This window comes from Notothenia rossii, assembly GCF_949606895.1.
Source record: "Notothenia rossii genome assembly, chromosome: 3".
Taxonomy (NCBI): domain Eukaryota; kingdom Metazoa; phylum Chordata; class Actinopteri; order Perciformes; family Nototheniidae; genus Notothenia; species Notothenia rossii.
Window position 1 is genome coordinate 12,932,206 of NC_136901.1, and position 25,529 is coordinate 12,957,734.

General features: G+C 40.3%; 1 protein-coding gene across 11 annotated transcripts in view; it reads right to left on the minus strand.

Annotated features, from left to right (window-relative positions):
- Positions 1–25,529, minus strand: part of LOC307031177 (inositol polyphosphate-4-phosphatase type I A-like) — a 46,290-nt gene that overhangs the window by 1,810 nt on the left and 18,951 nt on the right. The window contains exons 6-28 of one of the 11 annotated variants that reach the window (XM_079668050.1): positions 25,200–25,316; positions 24,862–24,941; positions 24,391–24,502; positions 23,917–24,007; positions 22,372–22,519; positions 20,084–20,214; positions 19,860–19,964; positions 19,282–19,390; positions 18,930–18,947; positions 18,161–18,347; positions 17,806–18,021; positions 17,179–17,320; positions 15,797–15,949; positions 14,872–14,904; positions 13,946–14,118; positions 12,017–12,140; positions 11,751–11,818; positions 11,227–11,426; positions 11,017–11,114; positions 10,438–10,550; positions 10,143–10,297; positions 4,376–4,440; positions 3,728–3,894 (exon numbers count right to left, since the gene is read on the minus strand). In XM_079668050.1, the coding sequence (XP_079524176.1) occupies positions 3,872–3,894; positions 4,376–4,440; positions 10,143–10,297; positions 10,438–10,550; positions 11,017–11,114; positions 11,227–11,426; positions 11,751–11,818; positions 12,017–12,140; positions 13,946–14,118; positions 14,872–14,904; positions 15,797–15,949; positions 17,179–17,320; positions 17,806–18,021; positions 18,161–18,347; positions 18,930–18,947; positions 19,282–19,390; positions 19,860–19,964; positions 20,084–20,214; positions 22,372–22,519; positions 23,917–24,007; positions 24,391–24,502; positions 24,862–24,941; positions 25,200–25,316 (2,661 nt within the window). In that variant the 3' untranslated portion in view covers positions 3,728–3,871. Of the gene's footprint in view, positions 1–148; positions 3,895–4,375; positions 4,441–10,142; positions 10,298–10,437; positions 10,551–11,016; positions 11,115–11,226; positions 11,427–11,750; positions 11,819–12,016; positions 12,141–13,945; positions 14,119–14,871; positions 14,905–15,796; positions 15,950–17,178; positions 17,321–17,805; positions 18,022–18,160; positions 18,348–18,929; positions 18,948–19,281; positions 19,391–19,859; positions 19,965–20,083; positions 20,215–22,371; positions 22,520–23,916; positions 24,008–24,390; positions 24,503–24,861; positions 24,942–25,199; positions 25,317–25,529 lie in introns of those variants that run through there. The other 10 variants (XM_079668045.1, XM_079668042.1, XM_079668049.1 and 7 more) reach the window with 10 other exon arrangements.

Below are 25,529 nucleotides of genomic sequence, written 5' to 3' on the forward strand. Positions count from 1 at the left end.
CAAAGTGAACAAATACCATTCACACACACAGAGACAAACATAGAAGAGTTAAGAGAAAGCAGAGTTAAAGAAGGTTAAGGAAACATATTTTTAGGTCATGTTAAAAATGTATAAATACATCAATTTAAAGATCACAAGATATCCTCAGAGTGGTTATATTCTGCAGCTTCACGCAGAAACGGTTTATTACAGCAGGAGTGTGGCGTTCAGGGACACACTGACTTCAGGGTTTGTTGGTGTTGTGGTACATGTAGAGCAACATGGAGACAAAGGCTAGAGCCTTTTGACATGTAGCTGATGACAGAGGAGAAGCACCGCCACATGTTTAACAGCAATTCGTTTTTTTTCTTTTTTCAATCTGTCTGAATCATTTTCACATTCACTTAACAATTAAAAAATATTCCAGAACAACCTTTCCTCAACCCTTCTGTAGCAAGGAGATCTCTTAGCTTAAGCTAAAATACACATTTGTTTGGACAAAAATTTGAATTTGGATGGAAAACCTAACAATAACTTCCATTTAAAATAATTACATATATTGGTTGGTCATTATTATACGAGTAAATACATTTTTTTTTTCAAATAACATGTTAATTATTACAATTAATGAGTACCATATAAGCTGAATTGTTGACAGGAGGGCTCCGATGTTTAAAGTGCAAGTTGAGAAGTAATTAAACACACGATAAACATAGCATATAAATCTGCATATAACATATTTAGCTGCGGTATAAAGTGACATGGCAGAAGCATATTAATCACACTGTATAGATTTATATATACATATTTATATATAATCTCTGCAAGAAATAAGGACAATATATAGCAAATGTTGAAGGCAATACATAAAGACAATTTATGTACAGCCATACAAATATATTCTCTGACACATCTGGAATCATAATTTAAAAAACAATTAAAGAAAAAGGTTAATATCGTCTTTTTAGTAAGCACTTTAGTGTTATTATTAAACAATGATGTATCGGGAAGTACTTCATTTTAAAGCTAATTTAAAGCATATATAAAACAACTCCAGTTCCTTCACATCCCTGATGCTCAGTGATACATTAATTAGATATCTGTATATTATATGCATTTATTTATTATCTATTTTGTTTGTTTAAATATAAGCTCAATATATAACATCTGTTTCATAGATTAAAAAAAAAGTACTCCAGAACGTCTTGCTCATCATTTCAGGTCGGAGCACACGGAGTGATTCACCCTCAGCACTTAGAGAGAAAGGGATGGAGTGAGTAGGGGTCACGAGGTGAACCCCCACAGGAGGATATTTATGTCCTGATCCATGTCCTTACTGGGTCGATGTTAATGAGAGCGAGCGGCAGATATTGATTTGTATAATGTGTAGAGCAAGTTGAACCCTCTTTGTTTCTTCAGAGGGTTTTGTTAAGGAGTGCTTGACACGTTTTCTGATCCTTCTTATTCCCTTCATTGCCATTTGAGCCCATTCCTTCAGTCAAAATCGTACCTGTACTAAATAATAACATTGTATATGTTCACATTATATCTGAAATATGAGTGTTAAACAGTGTTGGTGTTGAAACGGTAGTAGCTGGGAAATAAGAGCTTGGCTTTATCGCCAACTGTATAATAATATATAGAGACAGCATCACACACTAACACTTTCTTTAGGAAGCTCTAGAAAGCGGGGATGATATTAAAGCTGGATAAATATTCTATTTATCATTAGATTGATTGAGAGAGTTATTCAGCAACTGATTTTGATAGTATATTAATTATGTTAGTCATATTTTAAGCTATAACGCAACATTTCAGATTATTTCAGTGAGTCAAGTGTGAGAATCTTCTGTTTCTTTCTTAGATATGTTAGTAAACTAAATATATTTGGCATTCTGACGGTCAGCAGGGCTAAAAAAAAAAGAAGGAATTTAAAAAGTACGTTCATGACAGATTAATTCTCCAAACAAGACGCATTTCCCGGCATATTTTTCTCTCATTTTGCCGAAAGACTAACTTGGAGGTGGAGACAAAGAAATCACATCTTCAACTCTTTGTACAACACAAATCCTACAAACCTGAATTGTCTCATTAAAAACCTGACTTAAAGCATTTAAGCATACATTCCTCATTTGTTTATCTTACAGCTCGAGTGCAAAAAGAAAACACGCTACTGATTATATCTGCAGTTTGAGTTTCTCGTAAACGGATACACATAAATAAATGCTCTGAAGGATGAACAGCACTACACTGCACGGTAACCCCCTGAATATCAAACATTAGCATCATCATTAGAACCATTTTTTAAACTTTGTCAATTGGCGTGAAAAGCTAGCAAATGTTTATTCATCTTAGAAGAAATCCCAATTTCCTCCTTCATTTATCAGTATTCTGATATATGGGTAAATAGACACCTTATTGGATGAATTGATGACTTTTTTGACCCCAATAAAAGGCTTGGATAGCATTCGTCAGAACAGTAAAGCTAAGCTGCATGTAAACAGATCTGCTGGAAAGTGCAAGTAGAAGCGTTTCTACGGTTATAAAAAGCAGGAAGACTGAAATAAATAAAAATAAGCAAATACTGCCTGCAAATATATACTGTATGCATATATAAGCTAAAGTAAGCTTACTCATTTTGGCACAAATGAAAAGCTTGTGTTCCCTCGTCTTTAGCTTGTAAGGTGCCAAAGCACATGGAAGACAATTATAAAAGCAGATAATGATTTAAGAGAATTCTTTTTCCGTTATGCTAGCTACTATCAACAATAACTCTTTCCTGAAAGCGAGATTTATATACACATACTCTGAATATTACTATACATATTCACAACTTGGCGTAATTTCTGGCCTACAGGTATATAAACAGTCACTTTGCGTATATTTTGTTGTTAGAGAATGGAGAACAAGGCAAAGCATTCTGTCCTTTAGAGCAGTGGTTTCCAACCTGGGGGGCACGCCAAAGATCGCAGGGGGGCTGCCAGGCGTCAGATGATTTGAGGCCAAATATCATATTTAGACTTTTTTTTTTTCCAACTTCCAACATGAGTCATTTGGGGGGGCTCTTGGGAAAAAAGGTTGGGAACCACTGCTTTAGAGGGCGATACAGCCTACAGATGTATCAGTGAGACATGAACTGTTTGAGACCATTTTTTTAAATCTTAAATATAAATGATAAGAGTTAAAGATGTTGTTTTGATACAATGAAGTCGCTAGCACTTTGACTGAGTTCACACTAAGCTGGCTGCATGTATTTTGTCCTATTTATAAAGAATTGTCCTCAGGGTGGAAATGGAAAAGCCAGCCTTGTGTTTTTAGTAATTTCTCTGAATAAGTCTATATCATTATGTATATATTATATTAAGCTGTTTGTTTACCTAAACATAGACTTTAAATGCTGTTAAAGTGTGTAAAAACGCATAGAAATCGTACAGAAAAAGTGATGTTTTTGGAGAATGATAATGCAGCTAACCTTGTAAGCTTGCAAAAGGAAGAACTACAAAACAGGAAGTGCCCATAAACCAAAACAAAACCAAAGAGGTGGTGTTGCTGATGGTAAACGGGGCATCAGGTGTGAAGTCCTTGGTGAGGCTGGGGCAGTATCACTGTGTATGGTGAACACACACTCACAGGACAGTGGCACAGTTTCAGAAACACCCTCAGGGGTCCGTGTGGAGTTATTTCCACACTTCCTCAGTCAGAAAGAGAGAGAGAGAGAGAGAGGGTGTTTACGCTCAGCTGCAGCGGAGTTTGGCGAGGAAATAGGCCACACTGAGAAAGATCCAGACCACCATCAGGTTGGGGCTGAAGGCCAGCAGGGGCAGCGAGTACAGGAGGCTGGGGTCCAGCCTGAGGTCCCGCACCGGCAGCAAGCCGCTCAGGTTCTTCTGGATCACCCCCTCCCTCGTCCCAATTCTGAGGCACGGGGAGGAGGAGGTGTGGAGCGGCAAAAAAAGGTTGGATGATAGGGAAGGTGGTGCAAGAGCGGGACGTATAAAAGCAGGTTTGAAGGAGGAAATGAAAAGAGGAAACAAGGAGAGGAAATAAGCATGACAAAGAAAGATGGCAAAAGGGAAGGAGGGAAGTGCCCAAATAAAGATGGCATGTATATATGCATGCACAGTTGAGAAATGGAAAAGTAAAAGGTGACACCGGCGAATAATCACAATGACAAAGAATAGACGATAGACAGCCGTTTCCATGGTGTGACATAAGAATGTTAAGTCATTCAAATCAACAGGTGGAAATGAATTACAAACCAAACCACAACAGAAAATGAGCCAAATCATGACGAAGAGGAAGAGGGGAAAACAAGAGAAAAAGAGAAAATTAAGAAAGATGTTTCCACGTCTTTCAGAAAAAAGGAAAGAAGATAAGTAAAACAGCAATGGCTCACCATGTTTAGATATTTTATGACATGGGGTGAGGAAGGAGGAAGGGAAAAGTGTCCAGAGGAATGGGCTGCATCGATTGGAAAACCAATATGCAGAAAAACACCCTTTAAATGTAGGATTATGCGACATTTTGAAGTTTGAACTATATACACTATAGGCGCTTTCACACCAAGTACTTTGCCGTACTTAGTTCATCAGAACTTATCTCATCAGAACTCTTTAGTTCATTAGAACTTAATTCATCAGAACTCTTTAGTTCATCAGAACTTAATTCATCAGAACTCTTTAGTTCATGAGAACTTAGTTCATCAGAACTAAAGAGTTCTAATGAACTAAAGAGTAGATCCCGTTCACACCGGAATAAATCCCTGGGGGTGGATTATGCAAATGAAGCCGCTGACGTCACTTCTTCTTCTTCTGCTTTGGTTTTACTGGCAGGCCGCAAACAACTTCACGGCGTATACTGCCACCCGAAGTCCCCGGCCGGAAGTCGCCGGAGTTGGGGAAGGCTTCAGTAGAAACTGCTGGGACTCCCAGCAGCTTCTACTGAAGCCTTCCGAGTAAATCGCCAGAACGCCGACACCTCCTCATCTCCACCGCTCCCACCTTTTCTTTTGTGTTACCCTAAGTTGGTTTCTCTCCGTTGGTGCGCTGGGCTAATGCTAATGCTAATAATGTTAATGCGAGCAAATAAAATGGCGGCTTCACAAAACTTTTCAGAGTTTTACGGGGCGTGGTTTGCAATCCGCCCAGCCAATCAGAAATGGGAACCTTTTTCTCCCATGAAAGTACCTGCTCTCTAGCAGGGACTGAAAAGGGGGTGAAAAGGTTCTCATGAACTAAGTACTAGTTCCGGATTTTTTGGTGTGAACGCAGATTTTCAGAACTATATCGGAACTATACTGGGAAAAGTACTACGGTGTGAAAGCGCCTAATGTGTTTGCAAGCGGATAAGAAATACAACACTTTTAGAAGGATTATTTGTTTAAGAGAAACGCTAACATGCAGTAAGTATCTGTTTCAGATTTCAAAATGTATTTAAAGGATGCACTTATTCATAGTGAACTTATTACAATGAGGGGTATATCTTCAAGCTTTTTCTAACATGCGTCACAGCTCCAAATCATTCCTAAGAGCATGAATAAAAGTGTTATAATGATCAAAAAGCTGCTTTCATGCTCGCCGGCTGATGAGGAGAAGAGGAGGAGACAGGGAGAGATGTGAGGAGAGGAAAAGGTGAAGAGATGTCGTACCATGCCAGTATTGGAATGACAGTGCCACTTTATAATCACATCTTCTTTTACATTCAAATATCACAAAGTCACATTGAACTCCGCTTTGAACACACACACATTTTCAGACAGAAATATACAAACACTTGAGTTTAAAATCTGCTCGTGGATCATTTCAATAAAGCCGTTTGGGGAACATACATTCCTTTAAGTGCCCCTAAAGTCTCCCTTTTATGTCTTTTTTTTAGTAGATGTCGAAACCACAAACTGTTTAAAATGTTTTGGAAAGATATTTAAATAACATATTTTTTGGAAAGGTATTTAAATAACATATTTTTTGGAAAGGTATTTAAATAACATATTTTTTGGAAAGGTATTTAAATAACATATTTTTTGGAAAGGTATTTAAATAACATATTTTTTGGAAAGGTATTTAAATTGCATATTTTTTGGAAAGGTATTTAAATAACATATTTTTTGGAAAGGTATTTAAATTACATATTTTTGGGAAATTAATTTAAGGCGAGACACGGCAGGCAAAAACATCGTTTTTCATGCCCATGTCAATTTTGAGATTTTGTGCTATTTTGATTCAATAAGATGTTTTCTTTCAGGCTTTTGGAAGGAAAACGTACAAAATACACATTTAGGTGTTTATTTTACTATAGTTTGTCTATTTCCGTCGGTAGATTTCTCCTAAATTCACCAAAAGTTAGCAATCTAACGTAACATAAAGTGCCGTGACCGCTGTTTGCTCCATGTCATGAGAGGTACCGTTGGAAAGCTCAGGTTCTCCTGCACAATCTCATCGGATCCAAATATGGTCATTTCCTTTGTATCAGCAACCAATCGTGAAAGTACAAAGGGGTCATCTGACCAAAGAACGGAATCTTATTGGCTGGTGTCAATTTCTGACAACGTGATTCGTTCAGATGCGTCACGTGGTGCGCCATGACACTTCCTTGTTTATATTTGCGCTGAAAATTTAAATCTCAAAATGCCGAAACATCCGCGAAAAAATCGTTCAAAGAGAAGAGGACAACAATTGTCACTTGCACGTAGCAAGGTAGAAGACAAAACAAATGACCCCGAACCTGAAAAACCTTCACTTAGTGCGTCAATGCGCAAGCTGTCACCCAAAGAGCAGGAGGGTTTAGATAGCGCCACACAGCAGTGGCTGATAATACATGTAGCGCGGCTGAATGAACTGCTCAGTGGGTTGATTTGCCCAAATTGCGCAGGGACAGGGCTCAAAGTTAACATCGATCCGCAAAACCATGGTTTCTGTAGCAGCTTAATTTTAGAGTGCAGTCTGTGTGATGTTGGGTACCGCAAAAGTGTGTACACATCTAGACGTCTTCAAGACGAAACCAGGAAGGATGTTGCTTTTGATGTGAATGTGAGAATGGTGCTCTTAGCGCACGAGTTAGGCTTGGGCTATGCAGCTCTGAAGAAAATAAGCAAAGTGTTGGGGATTCCTGCACTTCATCTCAAAACCTATCAGAGACATGACAAGAGAGTGACAGGTATAGAAACAGGATTGAGACCAAGAAAACTTGAACTATTGAATTCAGAGTATAACTTATCAGGACATTCAGTTGACTTATTTTTTTCTCTTATTAGTGGCAGAAATAGAGAGAGGCCTGGAGTCACTTCACAGGACAAGGGAGCAGGTCAGGCAGGCTTATGCAGATGTGGACCCAGATGTTGCAGAGTTGCTGAGGGAGGATGCAGAGGCAGTTATAAACATCAGCGTGTCATTTGATGGCACATGGCAAAAGCGAGGCTTCACATCCCATTATGGGATCGGTGTGTGCATTGACATCCTTACTGGATTGGTGATAGACTATGAAATCCTATCATCCTATTGCCATGCTTGTGCTCTAAAGGGAAATGCCAAGCAAGAGCAAAAGATTACAGAAGAGGAGTATGACAGTTGGCGAAAGACACATAGTGATTGTGCAAGAAACTTTGCAGGGTCAAGCAAGGCAATGGAGCAGGAGTCAGCCAAGAGGATGTGGGCCAGGTCTGTGAATCGCCACCAGGTGCGGTACACAGAGATGTTGTCAGATGGGGATCGCGCAGCATTTAGGGAGGTGGTTGCACTGAACCCATACCCTGGGCATGAAGTGGTGAAATTAGAGTGCATTAATCATGCCCACAAGCGAATGGGTACAGCACTCAGAAAAATGAGTTCACAGAAAAAGTTAGGAGGGAAGGGTGTAGGGAAGCTGACTGCAAAGAAATGCAAAACTTTGCAAAATTATTACAGGGGGGCAATTCTCAACAACCAGGGTTCAATCGATAAAATGAAGGGAGAAATATGGGCAGGTCTCCTCCACGGCATGTCTACTGATGACAGCCCCTTACACACCAGGTGCAATCCCTCCTGGTGTTGGTATAGGAAAGCAGAGGATAATGGGGAAACACCTGGTAGCCACAAAGAACATGCTGGAAACTTTTTAAAGCGAGAGGTGGGGGAGAAGCTTATCCCTGTGTACCACCGCATGTCAAGTGACAGCCTGCTCCAGAGAATGCAGCATGGAGGTACTCAAAATGCCAATGAGTGCCTCAACTCTGTGATATGGGCGCGGTGTCCAAAAACGGTCTTTGTGGGGAAAAGCAGGGTTGAGGCAGCTGCAAGTATGGCCATCTCCACCTTTAATGAAGGTGCCTCTGCCATGCTGGCTGTTATGGAGAAGTTGTGGGTCCAGAGCACAGCTGTTACTGTCAGCGCAATGAGACAAAGTGATTTGCTGAGAATTTCAAAAGCTGAGGCCATTACATCTGCTAGTTTGAAATATAGGCGCAAGAGTCTAAGCACAGCAAAAAAGGTGAAAAGACATCAGCAGGAGATGCAGGAGGGGCCTACTTATGGAGCAGGCATGGACTAGGGTGGCAGTTCTGCAGTGCGTGTGTTACTGTGGTCGTAGTGTGTGTGTGTTACTGTGGTTTTGTTCATCAGGTACATACTGTGTTACTCAGTTTTCAGTTGTATTGTGTTTTATATGTTCTATATTGTTGTTGTTGTAAGTATTAGATTAGATATTGTGTCTGAAAATAGTGTCTTCCAATAAAAAAAATATGGAATTTGACAATACATATCTTTAAAGGTCGTTTTCTCAAAATGAGTTTTTTCTCCTACTCTGAGCACAAAATGTCCACTTCAGTAGCACGTAGACACACCAAACCTTCCAGTTATATTCCTATCCATATTCTGAAGGCTTTTACAGAAGGGTTTGTTCATTTATCATTCATAGCCTGAATTATATAACATTTTATACCTAAAAACATGGCGAAAATTGATATTTTAGGGCTGTTGACAGTATTTTCTGATTTATTTAGTGATAAAAAGAGATATAAAAAATCCCTTCTGTAAAAGCCTTCAATTCTAATATGACAACAAAATGAAACAAGAATTTTGAACCTGGCTTTATCCAATAAAAAAAATTAGTTTCCTGAAATGTGTTAAAATATGCGCATATTTAATGAGATTATGGCTAATTTGCATATTTAAACATGCTATTTCTGAAAACTTGTAATAGAAAAAAAAAATTGCCTTATTGTAAGTAATTAACTGGAGAAATTTCTAGCTGATATCTTTAAGTTAAAAAAATTACCCTATTCACCTGTAGTGTCTCGCCTTAAAGAACATATTTTGTGGAAATCTGTGGTTTTAAGATGTTTTTTCTCAGTTGCAAAAGTAAAGAAATCTGTTGTACACTTTAAAATGTAAATACAACTAAATCTTGTATTATTTTTAGATTTTAATCTTACTCGTGCTTTTCAACCTTTCTGAAATCATCTTTTAAAATATGCAAAATCTATTTTATTTTTATTTATTTTTTTTTTTTTTTTAATTGTACTGATGCATGTATGATTTGGCCATGCTGCGAGCAATATTTAGACAAAAAATAAAGTGTTTTAGTCTAACACTGACTGATAAGTAAATGTTTTAACACCACCTTATTGTAACGGAAGAACGGAAGGAAAGAAGGAGGCACGAAGGGAAACAAAAGATGGCGCCGAAAGAAGATGAAGTGCTCCGATGATACAGATAAATAAAAACACTGCCAGCCTGTTAGGGACTCAGAAACTTTACCGACGAGACAACGATGGAAAGACAGAACAAACGGAGCAAGAAGCACTCACACAATCCAAAGAGGATCCTCTCACTTTGAAATCCCTTAGGTAGCTCTTTCCTCCAGACCTTTGTCTCAGAAAGAAAGTGAACTAACTGTTTGACAAGAGTTTGGTGAAGTACGCTGCCATGAGAACTTCGAAAGGTTCAAGTATCCTCTTTCAGACAAACCGCCAACTTTGGATCAGTTTGCTTCACAGAGGAAACAGGCAACGCTTGTTTAAAATCACACATGGGCAAAACATCGTACGTGTCCGGATTCCATTTCTATACATTTGTTTTCCTTTGACCTTAGTGCGTTCAATACATATTTAGAGAAAAATACTTTTTTTTGCCCTTGTATGATTTTCAGTTTTTTGTTTTTTTTCCCATTCAGGCACTGTGAGGGCGTCCTACCTGCGCATGCAGTCGAGGGCCTGCGTGAAGACCTGCGGTGCCATGCCGTGCTCGTGCTGCAGGATCAGGCACTGCTCCAGAGTCACAGACATGGCCGTGCGGTCTTTGGCGCTTTTGCAGCTGGTGAAACGCACGCCGTTCAGCCGGCGGCAGATCTGAGGCAGAGAGGGAGGGAAGGTTTAAGTGAGAGACCCTAAGTGGCAGGAATACCATATTGAGCAGATTGTGTGAGGCTTTCAATTCTTTCATACGTTTTGTAGTAACATTTGATGTACTTAAAAAGCAGGATCTCTACCTCAGCAGCCTGCCACAGGATGTCTACGTTCTTGTTTTTCCTGGCGTGGACGTTCTGCCCCAGGAACCTCAGCAGCTCGGGGAGACACGTCTGAGAGCGAGACCTGGGGAGGCCTGAGGGGGGTTTGGAGGTGGAACATGAAAAATGAGGAAGAAAGAAGAAGAGAGAATTGACCAAAGTATCTGTACAAATAGCGGTTAGCTCTGACAGAAAGTGCTATTCAGATCCTTTACTTAAGAACCACAACGTTAAAGTACTCCATTACAAGTAAAAGTCCTGCATTTAGAAGCTCTTGAGTAAAAGCACAGAAGTATTGTCAGCTGTCCATAAAGTTTGAAAAGAAACAAAACAGTAAAAGTTGTAGTTCTTACATTTAAAAAAAAAAAATGTAATCTACAAGTGGCACGATGTCGACGTATTAAAAGTCAGTAACTAAATGTACCTCTACTGCTGGATCTATCTGTCATTGATTCTTAAAGCTAAAATTCTGCCACTGCACCAACTGGAGGTAAGAGGATGCTCCCTGCCTCGATGTTATTGTTAGTATTTGCTCAACTTCACACACACTTTATTACTTACAGTCCTCAGGCAGCACTTCTTTGAACTGCTCGTAGTAAGAGTTCAGTCTGGAGAGACTCTCCATGTTGATGACCTCCTGCAGGGATGTGTCTCCAAACCTGAAACACAGAAGGAAAGCTAAATGTTTCCTTCATGGCTCAAAGCACCACATCCTGCTAAAAGTTGCTAAATGACAAAACCTCAGCCCTGTTTCCTCCCCTCCTCACTCACTTCTCAGCGAGCGTCTGCTGCTCGTTGATGCCGACGTTGAAGTGCACGGGCTGGACCCTCAGCAGCATGCCGCTCTGGATCTCCCGCGGCAACGCGTCGAACATGGTCCCCGGCAAAGGGATGCGGACATTGAAGCCGTCCCGGTTCCCCGTGATGATCGGCAGCATGTCGGGGGCGGAGCTGCCGGTGGCCTGGGTCACCTGAAGGGAACATGCAGCCATGGAAATACATTTATTTTTAAAGAACAAACCAAAAGTTTCGTATCATTAATTGCAAACTAAGCTGAATTCAGCAAATGTTAGGAACTTTAGGAGAATAAATTGATTCTTAAAATAGTTGCCACAAGCTCTCAAGTGATTAATCATAGCAGCGCTGGTACAAATGATTCTTGGCAAAGTAAAACAGAAGTAACAAAAGCATCCAAGTTGACATCTTGGATGCTAAACTACGACAAAAAACAACAGAAGAATAGTCGAGCAGAAATGTTGCTTTTTTATTATGGTGCCAATCAGACATCTTCCTACCTTGAAGGTGACGTTGCGGAGATCCATGATGCCGACACTCATGTCCTCCAACATGGCCAACTCCTCTCCTGAAAACATGGGTCACCATTAACACCTGATTATTATGAAAGAGGTGTGTGTGTGTGTGTGTGTGTGTGTGTGTGTGTGTGTGTGTGTGTGTGTGTGTGTGTGTGTGTGTGTGTGTGTGTGTGTGTGTGTGTGTGTGTGTGTGTGTGTGTGTGTGTGTGTGTGTGTGTGTGTGTGTGTGTGTGTGTGTGTGTGTGTACCGTAGGTGCTGAGCAGGGACTCGAACTGAGCGAGCAGGCCGATGGTGTAGAGTTGTCGGAGAAATCCATTGTCACGGAGACAGTTCCTCAGTTTGATAATGAACCCGCAGATCAGAGCGGTGAGCTGCAACACACACACATATTTACATGAGGTCATAGACAAAGGGAAGCTGTTTGTGTTATATACTATCCCTTTATAAATACTATCGCTTTACATATATATGCACACACACACCATTTTTCAATTGAATTGCACCGTTCCTTTTATATACTGTCTCTTTACACACACAATAGACAATAGTAACGTAACGTTATTTTTTCCTAAATGCTGTGCCTCGATCCCCCTTATGTGCATCTCTAAAGTCTTCGCCCTGCAGTTGGACGTCCCCGTGGTGAACACGTTGTTCTTTTTTGCCCTTACACATAGTGTGCAATACATTTGATCACTTTTTTTGTTATAACACAACCACGGGAACTTAAGTTTCCAGGTCCCGACAAACTTATTTTTGTTGTGGCTGACCGGTTTCTCTTCGTGGCTTACGGGTGTAAAAGTGACATTGTCGGATGGCGTAGGCTCTGGATGGGTTGGGAGACTAGATGACTAGACCCTCCAGAAAAACGAGGGCAAAAATCCTTGATTATGTGATTAAACATACGGGGTTTTTATGTGATTTTATGCGGTGAAATTGCGGGAAGTTGCGAAATAGAATAGATTTGTTTTTAAATATTGGGCTGTCTTATTTATTCTCTCTCACACACAACCTGCCACTAACGTTAAACCACTTTCCTATTCAATTAAACAAATTCAATGTTCACCGTCGATTTTCTCTTATGCTCCAACACACAGTTGCACGGGGTGCAGAATAGTTTCCCCCCACTTTTGTGAAAGACATCGGGGTACTGCTTTGCCCGGTCTTTAGCAGAAATGTTCGTCGTGTGAGTTCCAAACGTTCACTCTACGGTGTTGTTTACCTTCTGTGATGCGCGAGCTGATGACGTCGCGTCATCATCATCACTACTTCACGTCAAGACGAGTTAACTTTTTTTTTCTCAACTTTGTGTGGAAAAATGCGGGGATTATGCGGCCTTTTGATAAATATGCGCCCTTTTAATAAATCTGCGTCATTTTGCTGATTATGCGGTAAATTATGCGATCGCAGAATCGCGTTTTTCTGGAGGGTCTAACTGACGACAACTCCGGCTCTGGGGCACCTACACGGGCCGGGGATGCTGGCGGAGGATCGGATGGCGGCAACTCAGACTCGGGCCTAGAGCCAAGGGCAAGACTCGCCGGCAATACACTTTTTTCCGTCCCAGGACCCGGCTTTGCTGGCGGCGAAAAAAATCCCACCAGCCTCCTTTGCCACTCCAACAGAGGGATGTCATTTTCCTTTTTGTCAAACGATACAAATGTTTGATCTTCTCTCAGTTTTTTTTTTTTTTTTGGACGAAAAAACTACAGGAATAGGAAACTGTAAAAATAACAAGTCGCTAGACAAAAATCCACTTTTTTTTTCTAACGTTGGCTCAGGGAAATGAAACGTCTGTAGAGTGGGAGAGTGAAGAGTCTGCAGGTGAAGAAAATCCCTTCTATATCTGTCTCACTTTCTTTACTGGCTCTTAGTGTCTACAGTAATCCATCGGCTTATGAATGAACGTGACATTTGCACCCTCCAGCTGTGCAATATATAAAGACGTATGAACTCTTCATTGATTGGCTGGCTGTGAGTCGCTCTAGCAGGTAACTGTGTGTGTGTGTGTGTGTGTGTGTGTGTGTGTGTGTGTGTGTGTGTGTGTGTGTGTGTGTGTGTGTGTGTGTGTGTGTGTGTGTGTGTGTGTGTGTGTGTGTGTGTGTGTGTGTGTGTGTGTGTGTGTGTGTGTGTGTGTGTGTGTGTGTATGAGATCTCTTGGGTGTGTGTTAGTGCTGACCGTCTGGCAGAAGACGACGTCGCGGCGGTACTGCAGCGACAGGTCCATGGCTATGGTGGGGGCGCTGTCCTGCATCAGGAGGAACACCATGGACTTCTTGGCCTTGTCGCTCATCATGGCGACGCACTCGGTGAGCGTGGTGAGGAGCGGGTACAGCGCCTCGCTCCACTCGCCTGTGAACAGACACAGAGAGCGTAAATACATTACAGAGGTTAGACTAAACACAATGCAATCTGACTTTATTGGAGATGTGATGTTAAGTGTGAATCATTTCAAATCAAGTGGCTTCTTATAAGATCTTATAGGGGCTCAGACAGAAACAGAAAACAAATGAAACAGGGAAGCAACAGGAAAAGCAGAAGCACTTCGTCTCTTTCTTTATACGGAACTGGGAGAATTAAAATGCCGTACATATGCCAAATGGACATTGACACACAAATACAACAAGCTAACCATATTTCAAAAGAAGAGTCCATTTGAGCGAAATTAAAGGGGAATAAAAAGCAAAAAGTCAAGTAGTTACTTAAATATTTCACTTGAATATAATATTAAGCTCCAGTCTTAAGTTCTTTGCTTTTTCCAACAGAACATAATGTAGTGTCTTCCTAATATACCCCAATAAGTGTGTTGCCTCGTAGCAGTTACATCATGCTATCCTCAAGGGTGTTTCTGGGTAGAATGCCTTATTTGATTGTGTGACCCGAACATGTTGAAAAAAGAAATTGGCATAGAAATGAACTGGTTGCATTTACAGCAATCCAACTATACAATTAGATTGGTATTGTTTCTGAAAATAACTGGTCAAAACATATTAACAAGACCAACTCAAGAAGAAAAAGGACAGTGCCCTAATCTGATACTCAAATATGAAACCAGAGTCTTGGAGTAAAGGCGCAGAGAAGCGTGGCACGGACAGCAGCTCTTACCTGGGTACGCCTCCTCCGCACAGGGTGTTCCATCTGGGGACGGAGGTGCAACATGCATGATTAGCTGCACCGCGAGCCAACAGGGCGCCACCACACACTCCAAACCAGGGTCAGAGATCTATACAACAACATTCAGCCTACATTTTTTAAGCTGGATTTGTTCTAATTATTCAAATGAGGTGCCTGCCAATGCTTTGTCTAACCTCTAAGCAGACGTGCAACTGTTACTAAGTACAACATTTAATCAAGTCATGTAATTCACTTGTTACTTCACTTCTACTCCACAACATTTAGGAGGGAAAACATTGAACGTTTTTTTCTGAAGATACTTTAGAAATCGAGGGGTGTGCAAGAATAACATAAAGGATTCACCTCATCCAATTAAAACAGTATTCTGCATTGTGTACTTTGACTTAAAATGCTTGAGGTTCTTTCCCGATTATAATAACTTTTGCTTAAGAAACATTTCCAATGAAGGACTTGACTTTACAGTGGTATCAGTTGCCATCCTTAAAAAAAAGACCTGAATACCTTATCCATCTCTGCTTATTCAATAGCCAGCAGCATTTTGATGTGAAAGTCTGGATAGAGATGTGACCCTGGTTCAGTACAACATGTAGAGTAAGCACAATATCTCAGATACAACCGCATGGAGCAGCACTAACAGAAGCAAAGCTAGAGAGGAAACACTTTCTGCTTAAAGCTACAGAGACGCTGCAACAGTGTGGACAAACCAATGAGACAACAACAGACTGCACACAAACTTAAACTTCACATTCGACAGTTTTCTCTCATGATAGCCAACAGATGAATAACTAGAAAAATCCCCGTAAGTAAAGAAAATGTATTTAAGAATCTTGAAATGAAAAAGTGTCGACAAAGGAAGAAAAACTAACATTTGGAATAAGAGATGAAATGAACCTACAGGAGTCTTGTGCAGAGGAGAGGGCGGGCAGAGAGGAGGAGGTTGGTGGAGGTGATGATCGTGGAGGTAATGATGAGGATGATGAAGATGGTAATGAAGGAGATTTCTCTGATAAACTTCCTGGGTTGATCCAGAAAGCTCTTTTTCCTTCATCTTTTCACAGCCATACACATTGATGTCAATTTATACTCTTTAGAGTCTATTATTGTGAATCACTAATGGCGCATTTCCACTGCAGGGCCTCGCACGGCTTAGTACGGTATGGCTAGGCCTTGGTAGGCCAGGCTCACTTTATGCTGCGTTTCCATTATAGTTTAGGAACTGGGGCAGTAACTATAGTAACGCAGTGTAGGCGGGGCCGTGACGACATCTTCAATGCTAAACACAAAACCAACATCAGCCGTTAGCTGTTAGCCCTCAGAGCTCACAGCTCCTCATATCTGTTCAGAAACTAGACAGAAGTTAAACAAGTCCAAACCACAGACTGTCTGTGTCATGGAGAATACAGTCGCTGGTTTGTTTATGTCTGTAGGCCGTTGTTGTGAGTGTGGACGGTCGGAGCATATGCTGCGTTAGCTTAGCCGATCTCCATTCAGAAAACACGCATTTTAAAAAGGTGTTTCGCCTGCCGTCTGTCTGCAGACTTGTCAAAGCATTAATTCATGGTTTTTACTAACCGGTATCAGTATGTTGTTACTTCGGCATCATTTTGAAACGTGTATTACAATTAAATCACGGTCAAATATGTTAATCTTGTTTTAGTTGCCAGCGATTCTCTCACTAGTTTAGCATACTCAGCCCGGTTGTTGGCCCGGAAAGAAACTCCATTTTGGAGAGCCAGAAAACTGAAAAAGTACCCGCCAGCCGGAACTACGCCGAGTGGAAACGCAACCAAAAACAGGCCGGGCACGGCACGCTTAAACCACGCTGTAGTGGAAATGCGCCATTATATACATTTTTATTTTATTGTTTAGACTTTTTTTGATAATGTGTTGTTTAATTCATCTTTGAGCTATTTTGTTCTTTTTTTACTTACTTGATTTATGTTAACAATAGGATCACACATTATTACAAATAAAACATATTACTGAGCAAGCAAAATAAAACAAATGCGAATAAAATACAAACTTGAATGACTTTAGAAAATAGTTTGGCTTGCATAAAAATTTTTTCAGCTACAAGTGATGCATTGCTAATCAGAATTTATTTTTAAATATAATTTTTGTTGCATAATCAAACCATAAAGCAAAGGAATCTCCAAAAAAGAGAGAGATTTAACTTATAAAGGATAAGATTGTCATATAAAACCATGCAAAATATTTTTCAGCCTAAAAGCTGAATTCCTACACAAACAGAAAAAGGACGTTGAGGGTGTGTGTTACCTTTCTTGCTGGCCCCAGCCTGCAGCTCAGTGTGTGCACTGTCCTGACTGCCGACGCTCGGCCTCCTCTCCTTCTGCAGCAGCTTGTCCACGCGCTGGATGATGCACTCCAGAGATTTGTCCACATTCACCCAAACCTTCTCCTGAAACGGGACGGACAAGAGCATCGTCGTCCATTTACCAGAGCTGTGCAAGAAAGGCTAATGGAGTAATTACACCAGGGAGAAGAACAGCGCTAGATGGGATAGAAGATGCATGAGCGATGAGATGAATCACATCATTATGCAAATCACGGAGCACGTCTCCATTTTTTTTGCCTCATTTTATGTCATGCAAGCCCAGAGCTCGATTACATAACTATAACACCGGCTGCCTGGGAAAAACATCGGTGGTCTGAACTAATGATGTCACATTTACAACTATGTTTCATAGTTCATGCTTTCTTTTTGTGTTATAAAAGTTGTTTACAATACAAGTTTTTAAACCCAATACATGGATATTGGATGAAAACAAAAAAATATATGCATGTTCTTTTGCATTGACAAATGAAGATACTCATTAAGTGACTGTTATGTGAATAATATATGAAAATAAATCCTTTGGTTGTGGTAATTCCTAATGAACTCACCCACTCCTCTTCATGCCAGTCCACCTGCAGCGAGGAGCGGCTGTTGCTGCCACTCCACTTGGCGAGCAGCGTGTCCTGGTCGTTGCGCAGGACTACTTGTTCCGAGTCGGCGGAGGGAGACGCTTTGGAGGCGATGTACTCGGGCCGCGCTGCGTTCAGGGCCTGAATGGCTGAAGCCAGCAGCTTACAGTCGCAGACGGTCACCAACTGACGTGTCTGATTGGGAAAGGCAATATAATGGCAATAGATGGCACCACAAGGAGAGTGATATTGATGATGTTTAAGTGTTCCTTTAAGTGCTCATATGTTTAAGTGTTCCTTTAAGTGCTCATGAATGACAGATGTTGTAAAGTACCTTATCAGCCAGAATAGCGAGCGTCCTCTGCAGTCCGCTGGCAGATCGGTCTTTCGCGGCTCGGGACAGCCTCTCTGCGTAGTAGCTGACCTGCGTCTTCAGCGTGTTGATGTGGGCGATGATCTCTTTGGCTTTGACTATGTCCTGGGGAATGTAGACGATGGATTGCGAGCTGGAGAGGGCGCTGCTTTAGAAAACAAAGACACAGGTTTTTTAGCAGAATGGCTTTTCCTAAGTATGCTGATGACCCTCTCCTCTATAAACTGTAAAAAGTGGACTGTTGACTAACACAAATGCCCTTTAAACTAACAACGTAGCATTAGCATGCACATGCCTATGGTGGCTTAAGTAAGGACTTCAGATAAACAGACACATTACATTGAAATAAACGAGGCTAGGGGTGATTCCTTTCAATTTATAAATTCAAGTAGACCATTTGTATTAATGCTGGCTTTATGTTTTCTGAATTTATCAAATGAACGTTCTTTCAACAAACTTTGTGTCCTGTGTTACAAAATGACTCAGTGTGCATGGCAACATACATGGAAGCTACTTTCAATACTGTTAATGCCAAATGCATCACGTGACATTATTATGTGCAGATCACATTCATTCAGTTTAAACCTAGCGACAGTTCCTCCAAAAAGGTTTGACAATTATGAAACTTTGTTACATATACCGTGAATGTGTTTGTTGTGTTGGTGCAAAGCAGTGAGAAACAAACAGTGTACAAACAAATGAGAACAAGCAAAGCAATGCAACAACTCACCATTCCTCCTCATATACGCTGATCAATAAAAAGTAACAAAAAGAAAATTAAGAGGAAGCCAAAGAAATGAATAATGTAATAGTTAAAGAAACGATGCATTTTGTGGGGGGGGGGGGGGGGGGGGTTATGTAAAGAAGACTTCAGGGTAGCCAAAAATTCAAAAAAGATACATCATCCACACAAAATAATTCATTATGGAGCAAATGTTTTTAAAATTTGAAAACATTTAAGTAAAAGAATAGAATAAGAGGAAATCATTGCGATTAAGGGAAAAAAACATGCAAATGAGTTTTATTTTTCTAATAAATGTTCAATATTGGTACATTTGTAACTCTTTTCCCCCCAAACTTACTGTTTCTTGGCCTCCTCAAACTTCTGGACGAGTTTCCTCAAACCGCTGTTTTTAAAACCCTGGCAGTGAGCCGCCGGCGCTCCGATCGTTATCACATCGTACGTGTGTTCTGGAGAGGAAATTAGGTTTTATTAATATCTTAAATACATATTTAGTCATTTCTTTTGTGTAAAAATTGCTCTTTTTATTTATTTAGTATTAAGACAGTTGCACTGTTAAGTAAAAATATAAACAGAAAATGGAATAAAAATATAAGCATAGGAAGCCAAAGTAAAAATGTAAAATAAAAAAAACATGAAATAGTAAAAATATGCAATCAAATATAAAATAAATAGAGTAAAAATGTTAACACAAATATAGGAAGTTAAGTAAAAATTCAAAACTGTTAATACAAATTTGTGAAATACAATTTACACATTGGTATATAAATATGAATAAAGACAATAGTAAATGATTCACCAAACTAAATGCATCGTAGGTGTGAACCTGCTTAGTAATAGATAAGGTGGGATTTATGTATTGTGATGCTGGTTTTTAGATTTGCTCCTCCATGTTATCATGGGGGGTGTAGGTCTCACCGAAGCCCAGCTGATCCTGCACCCTCATCCTCTGAACGTGGAGGTTGGTTGGCATGAACTCGAGCTTCCTCTCCGCCTTAAGGTTGCTGGCTTTGAACGAGGGACCTGACGTAGACAACAAAGGATGGGTACACACAAAAACAAGAGCATGGAAAATAATGATATGTGGGGAACAGATCAGGGAAATAGCTGTAGCTTGTTTTAAAATGATATTGTAACCTAACCTCTGTAGTTGTTGAGGTCCGACAGTGTTTCCTGGTACGCCAGTATTATGGACTGGTACTGAGAGACAATCTGTCTCCGAAGATTCTCCCAGCAGGGGGACAGCTCTCCCAGCTCCTCCAGCTCACACACCCTGCAGAGCAAGTGATATTAGACTTCTGAAGATGCATTTCAAATTACTCTTTTTCAAGCAAAAATGACAGATCTTCTCTGGCTTGTTTCTGCTTTTCACTTAGTTTATATATCTGGAACAAACTCGAAGAGAACTGCAGGTCTGTTGCACCAGTTCGAAACACGCCGCTGCGTCTGTAAAGCCGTTGTGTCCTTGGGCAAGACCAGTGGCATTTTGATATGTACAAAAGTGGTGGGGCACAAGAAACTTAGATGTCTATATAGAAGCTTCTGCAGGGACGTGCAGTGAGGTTCATGGCTGGTGAGGCTCTGACTCTTCAGGTTTACACATATTATATTTTGGACTAAATCAAAATATAATATTATTTTCAAAAGCTTTTTTTGTCTGAAGCTTCGATTAATTTTAAACAGACAGTTCAACAAAAGGATACCCAAAAAATGTAATTGTATCTTTTAAATATTGAATTGTTCGCTCTTAGTAAGATCCCATTTTCAATCAAATTGCGGTCTTATCTTGACTTGAAGATGAAGTGCATTGGGCTATCCTTCTGGACTAAAATCTCTATTACTTTTTTGTAAAAGTCCTCCTTATCTTCTTGTAGTTTCAAAAGTCTATCATAAATCTAATCGATAGATTTATGATTTGAAAATTATAAAAGTAGGGTAGACATGTGGATATTATCCGTCTGAACAAAACGTGCATTTATCTAACAGGTAAGTTTCCCACAGATCTTATTTTGAGCTATTTTCTAAAATCCTATGGAGAAATCTCAATGCTTTTTTGTGGAGGGAAGCCATGCGCAGCTTACTTCCTTGTTTTAGGACGCGTCTCTCGTCTCCTCTTCACACTTTTCGCGGCACACGTACTTACAGACAATCAGCTCTGAATGATGTGAGATGACGTATGGTGGGGATGGCAGCTCTATGCCCCTATGGTCATTATTTTGTTGCCACACACATTAAATAGGAAAATACTCTGAGCATGCGCAGTGTAGTTTTTACAGTCACCGTTCACTTAGACAGTGAGAGGGAGGGCATGATCGGGTTTTGTCCCACATGGCTCTAAACAGCTCAATAGGCACACACTGTAGACACTAATTAGGAGAACACAGACTAAAACAGCAATGTACAGATGAATCAGATGATGAAACATGATCTTAAAATATATTTTTTGCATTTTTTTTTTATCATTATTTTGAATACTTTCTGCTGACACTAGGTGGGGCTGTGCGCCACCTGCCCCTAATGACCAGTCGCCACTGGGCAAGACATTTCACCTGAATTTGCTCCTGTGGGTATGGTCCACAGTACGCACAGTACTGTCTGATATGTGTGTAATGTGTATTTGTAAACGCTTTGAGCTCTGGAAAAGCGCTATAATAAATATAAGGAATTATTGTTACCTCTTTATAAAATCAACACTAAGGAATGTTTTATATCAAATCATATCTTACACTGTACTGAAACCCTTTCTGGTATTTTCTACACGTTTTATTCATTTTTAGCTTGTTTTTTTATTTGATTGGCTTTTGAATGACTTTTGAATGTTTTAACCCTTAGATGCCCGAGTGACTACACTCTTCCATAAGTGGGTCAAAAAGGACCCATATTAGAATAATATGTGTTTTTATGCCATTTTGGTTAAGATAAATCACTTGTATATTTTGGTTCACACTAGAAATATTTTATATTACATTTTTCACTATTTAGAATTTTAGAATTTTTTTTACATTCTGAAAAAAAACGAAATTCCATAGAAAATGCATGCGGGTCATTTTTGACCCAATTATGGAAGCTTGGGGTAGTAATACAAAAACTACAATTTCTTAAAATGTAAATTAAAAATTTGAATGGTATGACATCCAAAAGAGGTTTTTTGAGGAATAGCTGGAATATGAAATGATAAAAAAATGTAATTACAAAGATACTTCAAGAAAACCACCTCACCGGGTCAGAAAAGACCCACTTATGCATCTAAGGGTCATCTTATAATGTGTTTCTGTTGCACTGTGTCAAAGGCTTTATTGTAAAGCACCTTGTTTTTTAAATGTGCTCTATAAATAAACGTGCCTGTTCTTCTGGTGACAGTAAATGGAATATCCTTGCCAACCACGTAGCCCTGAGTTAATTCTTTAGACATGTAAATGTGTGCTAGTACCTGGCTGCATCCTCCTCCAGCAGCAGTTTGACAAACTGTCGGGGGATGTTTAATGACAGGACGCTCTCTGCCATTTGCTCCAGCACCCGGAGGTGGTTCCCATCAGTCGTGGGGAAGCGGTACATCCTGGACATCGTGCCTCCAAACACTGAAAACATTGGAAATGAAATTAGTGTTGAATAGATTACGATGACTCTTCTTATGATATTGTTCTAGTTCCGCAGACAAACATATATTTTATCTTTAGATTCAATAATATTTGTTTATGAACTGAGCTGCTCTCCTTTAAACACGTTTTAGATGGAGTAGAAAACCTCATGAAACCAACACACACACCAAAACAGATCCTATACATATGTTATTGTACCTTCTCAGACATTTCACATTAGTGTTATTCTTGGATGAGCAATCTATCTCTGAGGTAAACAGATCTGTCCCACTCACTGGAGACAATCAATATATTTCAGCTGGATAACAGGATTGGTGGTCTGATGGATCGGTAAACAAGGAGCCATGCAGGCGACAGAGGTGGAGGACAGGAAGAGAGGGAAAAAAATGTCTTGTAATACTATGTATACTCATCTATATTTTAGTTCTACACAGTGTGGGATCTTACAAATGAAACCTTCACTAAATACAGATTTAAGGTCCTTTTTCAAAATACATGAATTTGGGGTTTATTGCTTGGATGTTGTTATAGCTGTGCTCTGGTCTGTGAGGAAATAACATGTCATTTTTCCTCTTTTGAAAATGAGCTTTTTGAAAACCTTTGGGTTATAATTATTATTTGTTTTCAACTTCTGTTTTACCAAATGTCTGAAGTTTCTACTGCTAGCTTATCCGGCAGGGGCTCAGTCAGTAGGGGCTTGGACTGGGAGCTGTAGGGTCGCCGGTTCAAGTCCCCGAACCGACCTAAAGATGGAGTGTGGACTTCTACTTGGAGAGGTCCCAGGTCACCTCCTGCCCTGCCGTGGTGCCCTTGAGCAAGTCACTGGACACCCTCCTTCCCCCCCACTCCCATTGCTCACTGGGCGCTGTACAATAGCTGCCCACTGCTCCTAGTGCTAGACTCCTGGTGCTAGGATGGGTTAAAAGCAGAGAACACATGTCACTGTGTGTGCTGTGTGCTCTGCATGTGTGACCATTAAAGAGGGGTTCATCCCTCCCATTCAATTCTATTCCATGTGTTATTACTCATTCGTATCTATATATTTCAGAAATTGTTGTGATGCTTTTTGGTAAACTCGCTGAAATATTTAGAATCAAATGGGTATTTAAAATATGGAATAGACTAGCAGTAGTAGGAATAAAGATTTATAGTGTTTTTGTTTTATTTGTAATTGTTAGAGGAAATACATATTTTTCTTCTTTTAAGAGGGAAGTTGGAGAATTCACGAACTCTCTCAGGCTTGGGAATGCATAAAGCAAATTCTGTATCCAAATGTTTTATTAAACCTAAACAACACAATCCTACATTTGTGAGCACAATTTTAGGTACAATTCCCGCATCAGATCCATGTGGATGAAAATGGAAAAGTGTCATACCTGAGCGCAGCAGGGGGTCTTTGCATAGCGAGGCGTACTTGATTCTGACTCCCATCGACTCTGTGAGGCTCTCATCGACCGGCAGCACCGTCTGCAGGACACACACATGACCAGGTGTTACACAGAGAGCACACCTGCCCTGTGCGGCTGTGTGACAACTTTATCACGACATTGTTGAATTAGAAAGCACTAAACAAACACAGACAAACAGGAAACACGTTTGTCACATTAGTCGAGAGGCGATGGCCATCAACTTCCGGAAATACGACTCACTAGTAAATAAACTGAAATGACAAAGTATCTTCTGGTCTTTTGTCTTTCAGGCATACGGGGCCAGCAGTCAGAAATGAATCTAGCTGAGGTTTAATGATGACTGTTTTTTTTATATTTACCCTCAACAGATCACAATGTTTTTTCTTTAAATACAGAATTGAAATGTTTAACCGAATGCTCCAGGAGGACCGTGTCCCTCACCCGCCCGTTGATGCCGTCTGGCAGCCAGCCGGTCGACACCCTCTGGTCTGCTCTGTCCTCCATCTGCCAGGCAGCCACGGTGATGTTCCCCACGCGCTCGTTCTCCGCTGATCTGTCCAATCAAACACCGGTACAATGTGTATGGGTAGAAATGAGATAAAAAGTACTTCTATTTTTTGTAAATTAATTTAAATAATGAATTGTTTACTCCATGATATGCCAAAAAAAAGGGAAGAAAACTAAGATGATAAATCAACAAGGATATAAAGCAGAAGTACCAAAACAAGTAGATTTGGTGAATACATTTGTATTGACTAAATGATGAATCAAATAACAGTTTCAATGTCAGAGAGAGCATGTGTGTGTGTGTGTGTGTGTGTGTGTGTGTGTGTGTGTGTGTGTGTGTGTGTGTGTGTGTGTGTGTGTGTGTGTGTGTGTGTGTGTGTGTGTGTGTGTGTGTGTGTGTGTTACCTCAGTTCCAGCTGTAACCTGTGGGTCTTCTCTTGCAACAACTCCTTAACAGGAAAAAGTGCCGAGCCCAACATGTACATCTGAAGAGCCAGAAAACAAACATTATTCATATGTTCATATTCAGATGTTTCCTTATCTTGTCTAAACTAGTTTGACCTCCAGAAAACGGACAAGTTAATATATATCATTTTGCTGAGCATAAACTGAGCTAACATTTGTATTGTGTAGCAAAACCTCAGAGTTTTTGATACCTATGACACTTATGTCTGAAATGCATCTTCCCCATTGTTAAACATTACATGTAAGGTCCATGTGAGTAAAGAGGTGCCTCTGCGTACCGTGCCCTGCGAGCGGTCCTTCACGTCGTACACGGCGAGTTTCACCTGCGTCTGCTGGTTGATGTTGGACTCCTGGAAGAAGGCGATGCTGCTGAGGAAGATGGGGTTACTGGTGCCCTGCGGGGCGAGGCAGCAACACATCAGCATTACTAAACCCTCAGTTTCATTTGAAGTTCATTTTCAACTGCTTATGCTAGAAATTAGAGATGTCCCGATCCGATCACGTGATCGGGGATCGGAGCCGATCACGTGATTTTCAAAAGATCGGAATTGGGAGAAAAAAATTGGGGATCGGGATTTATTTTTTATAAATACTTTTTTTCTTTGTAT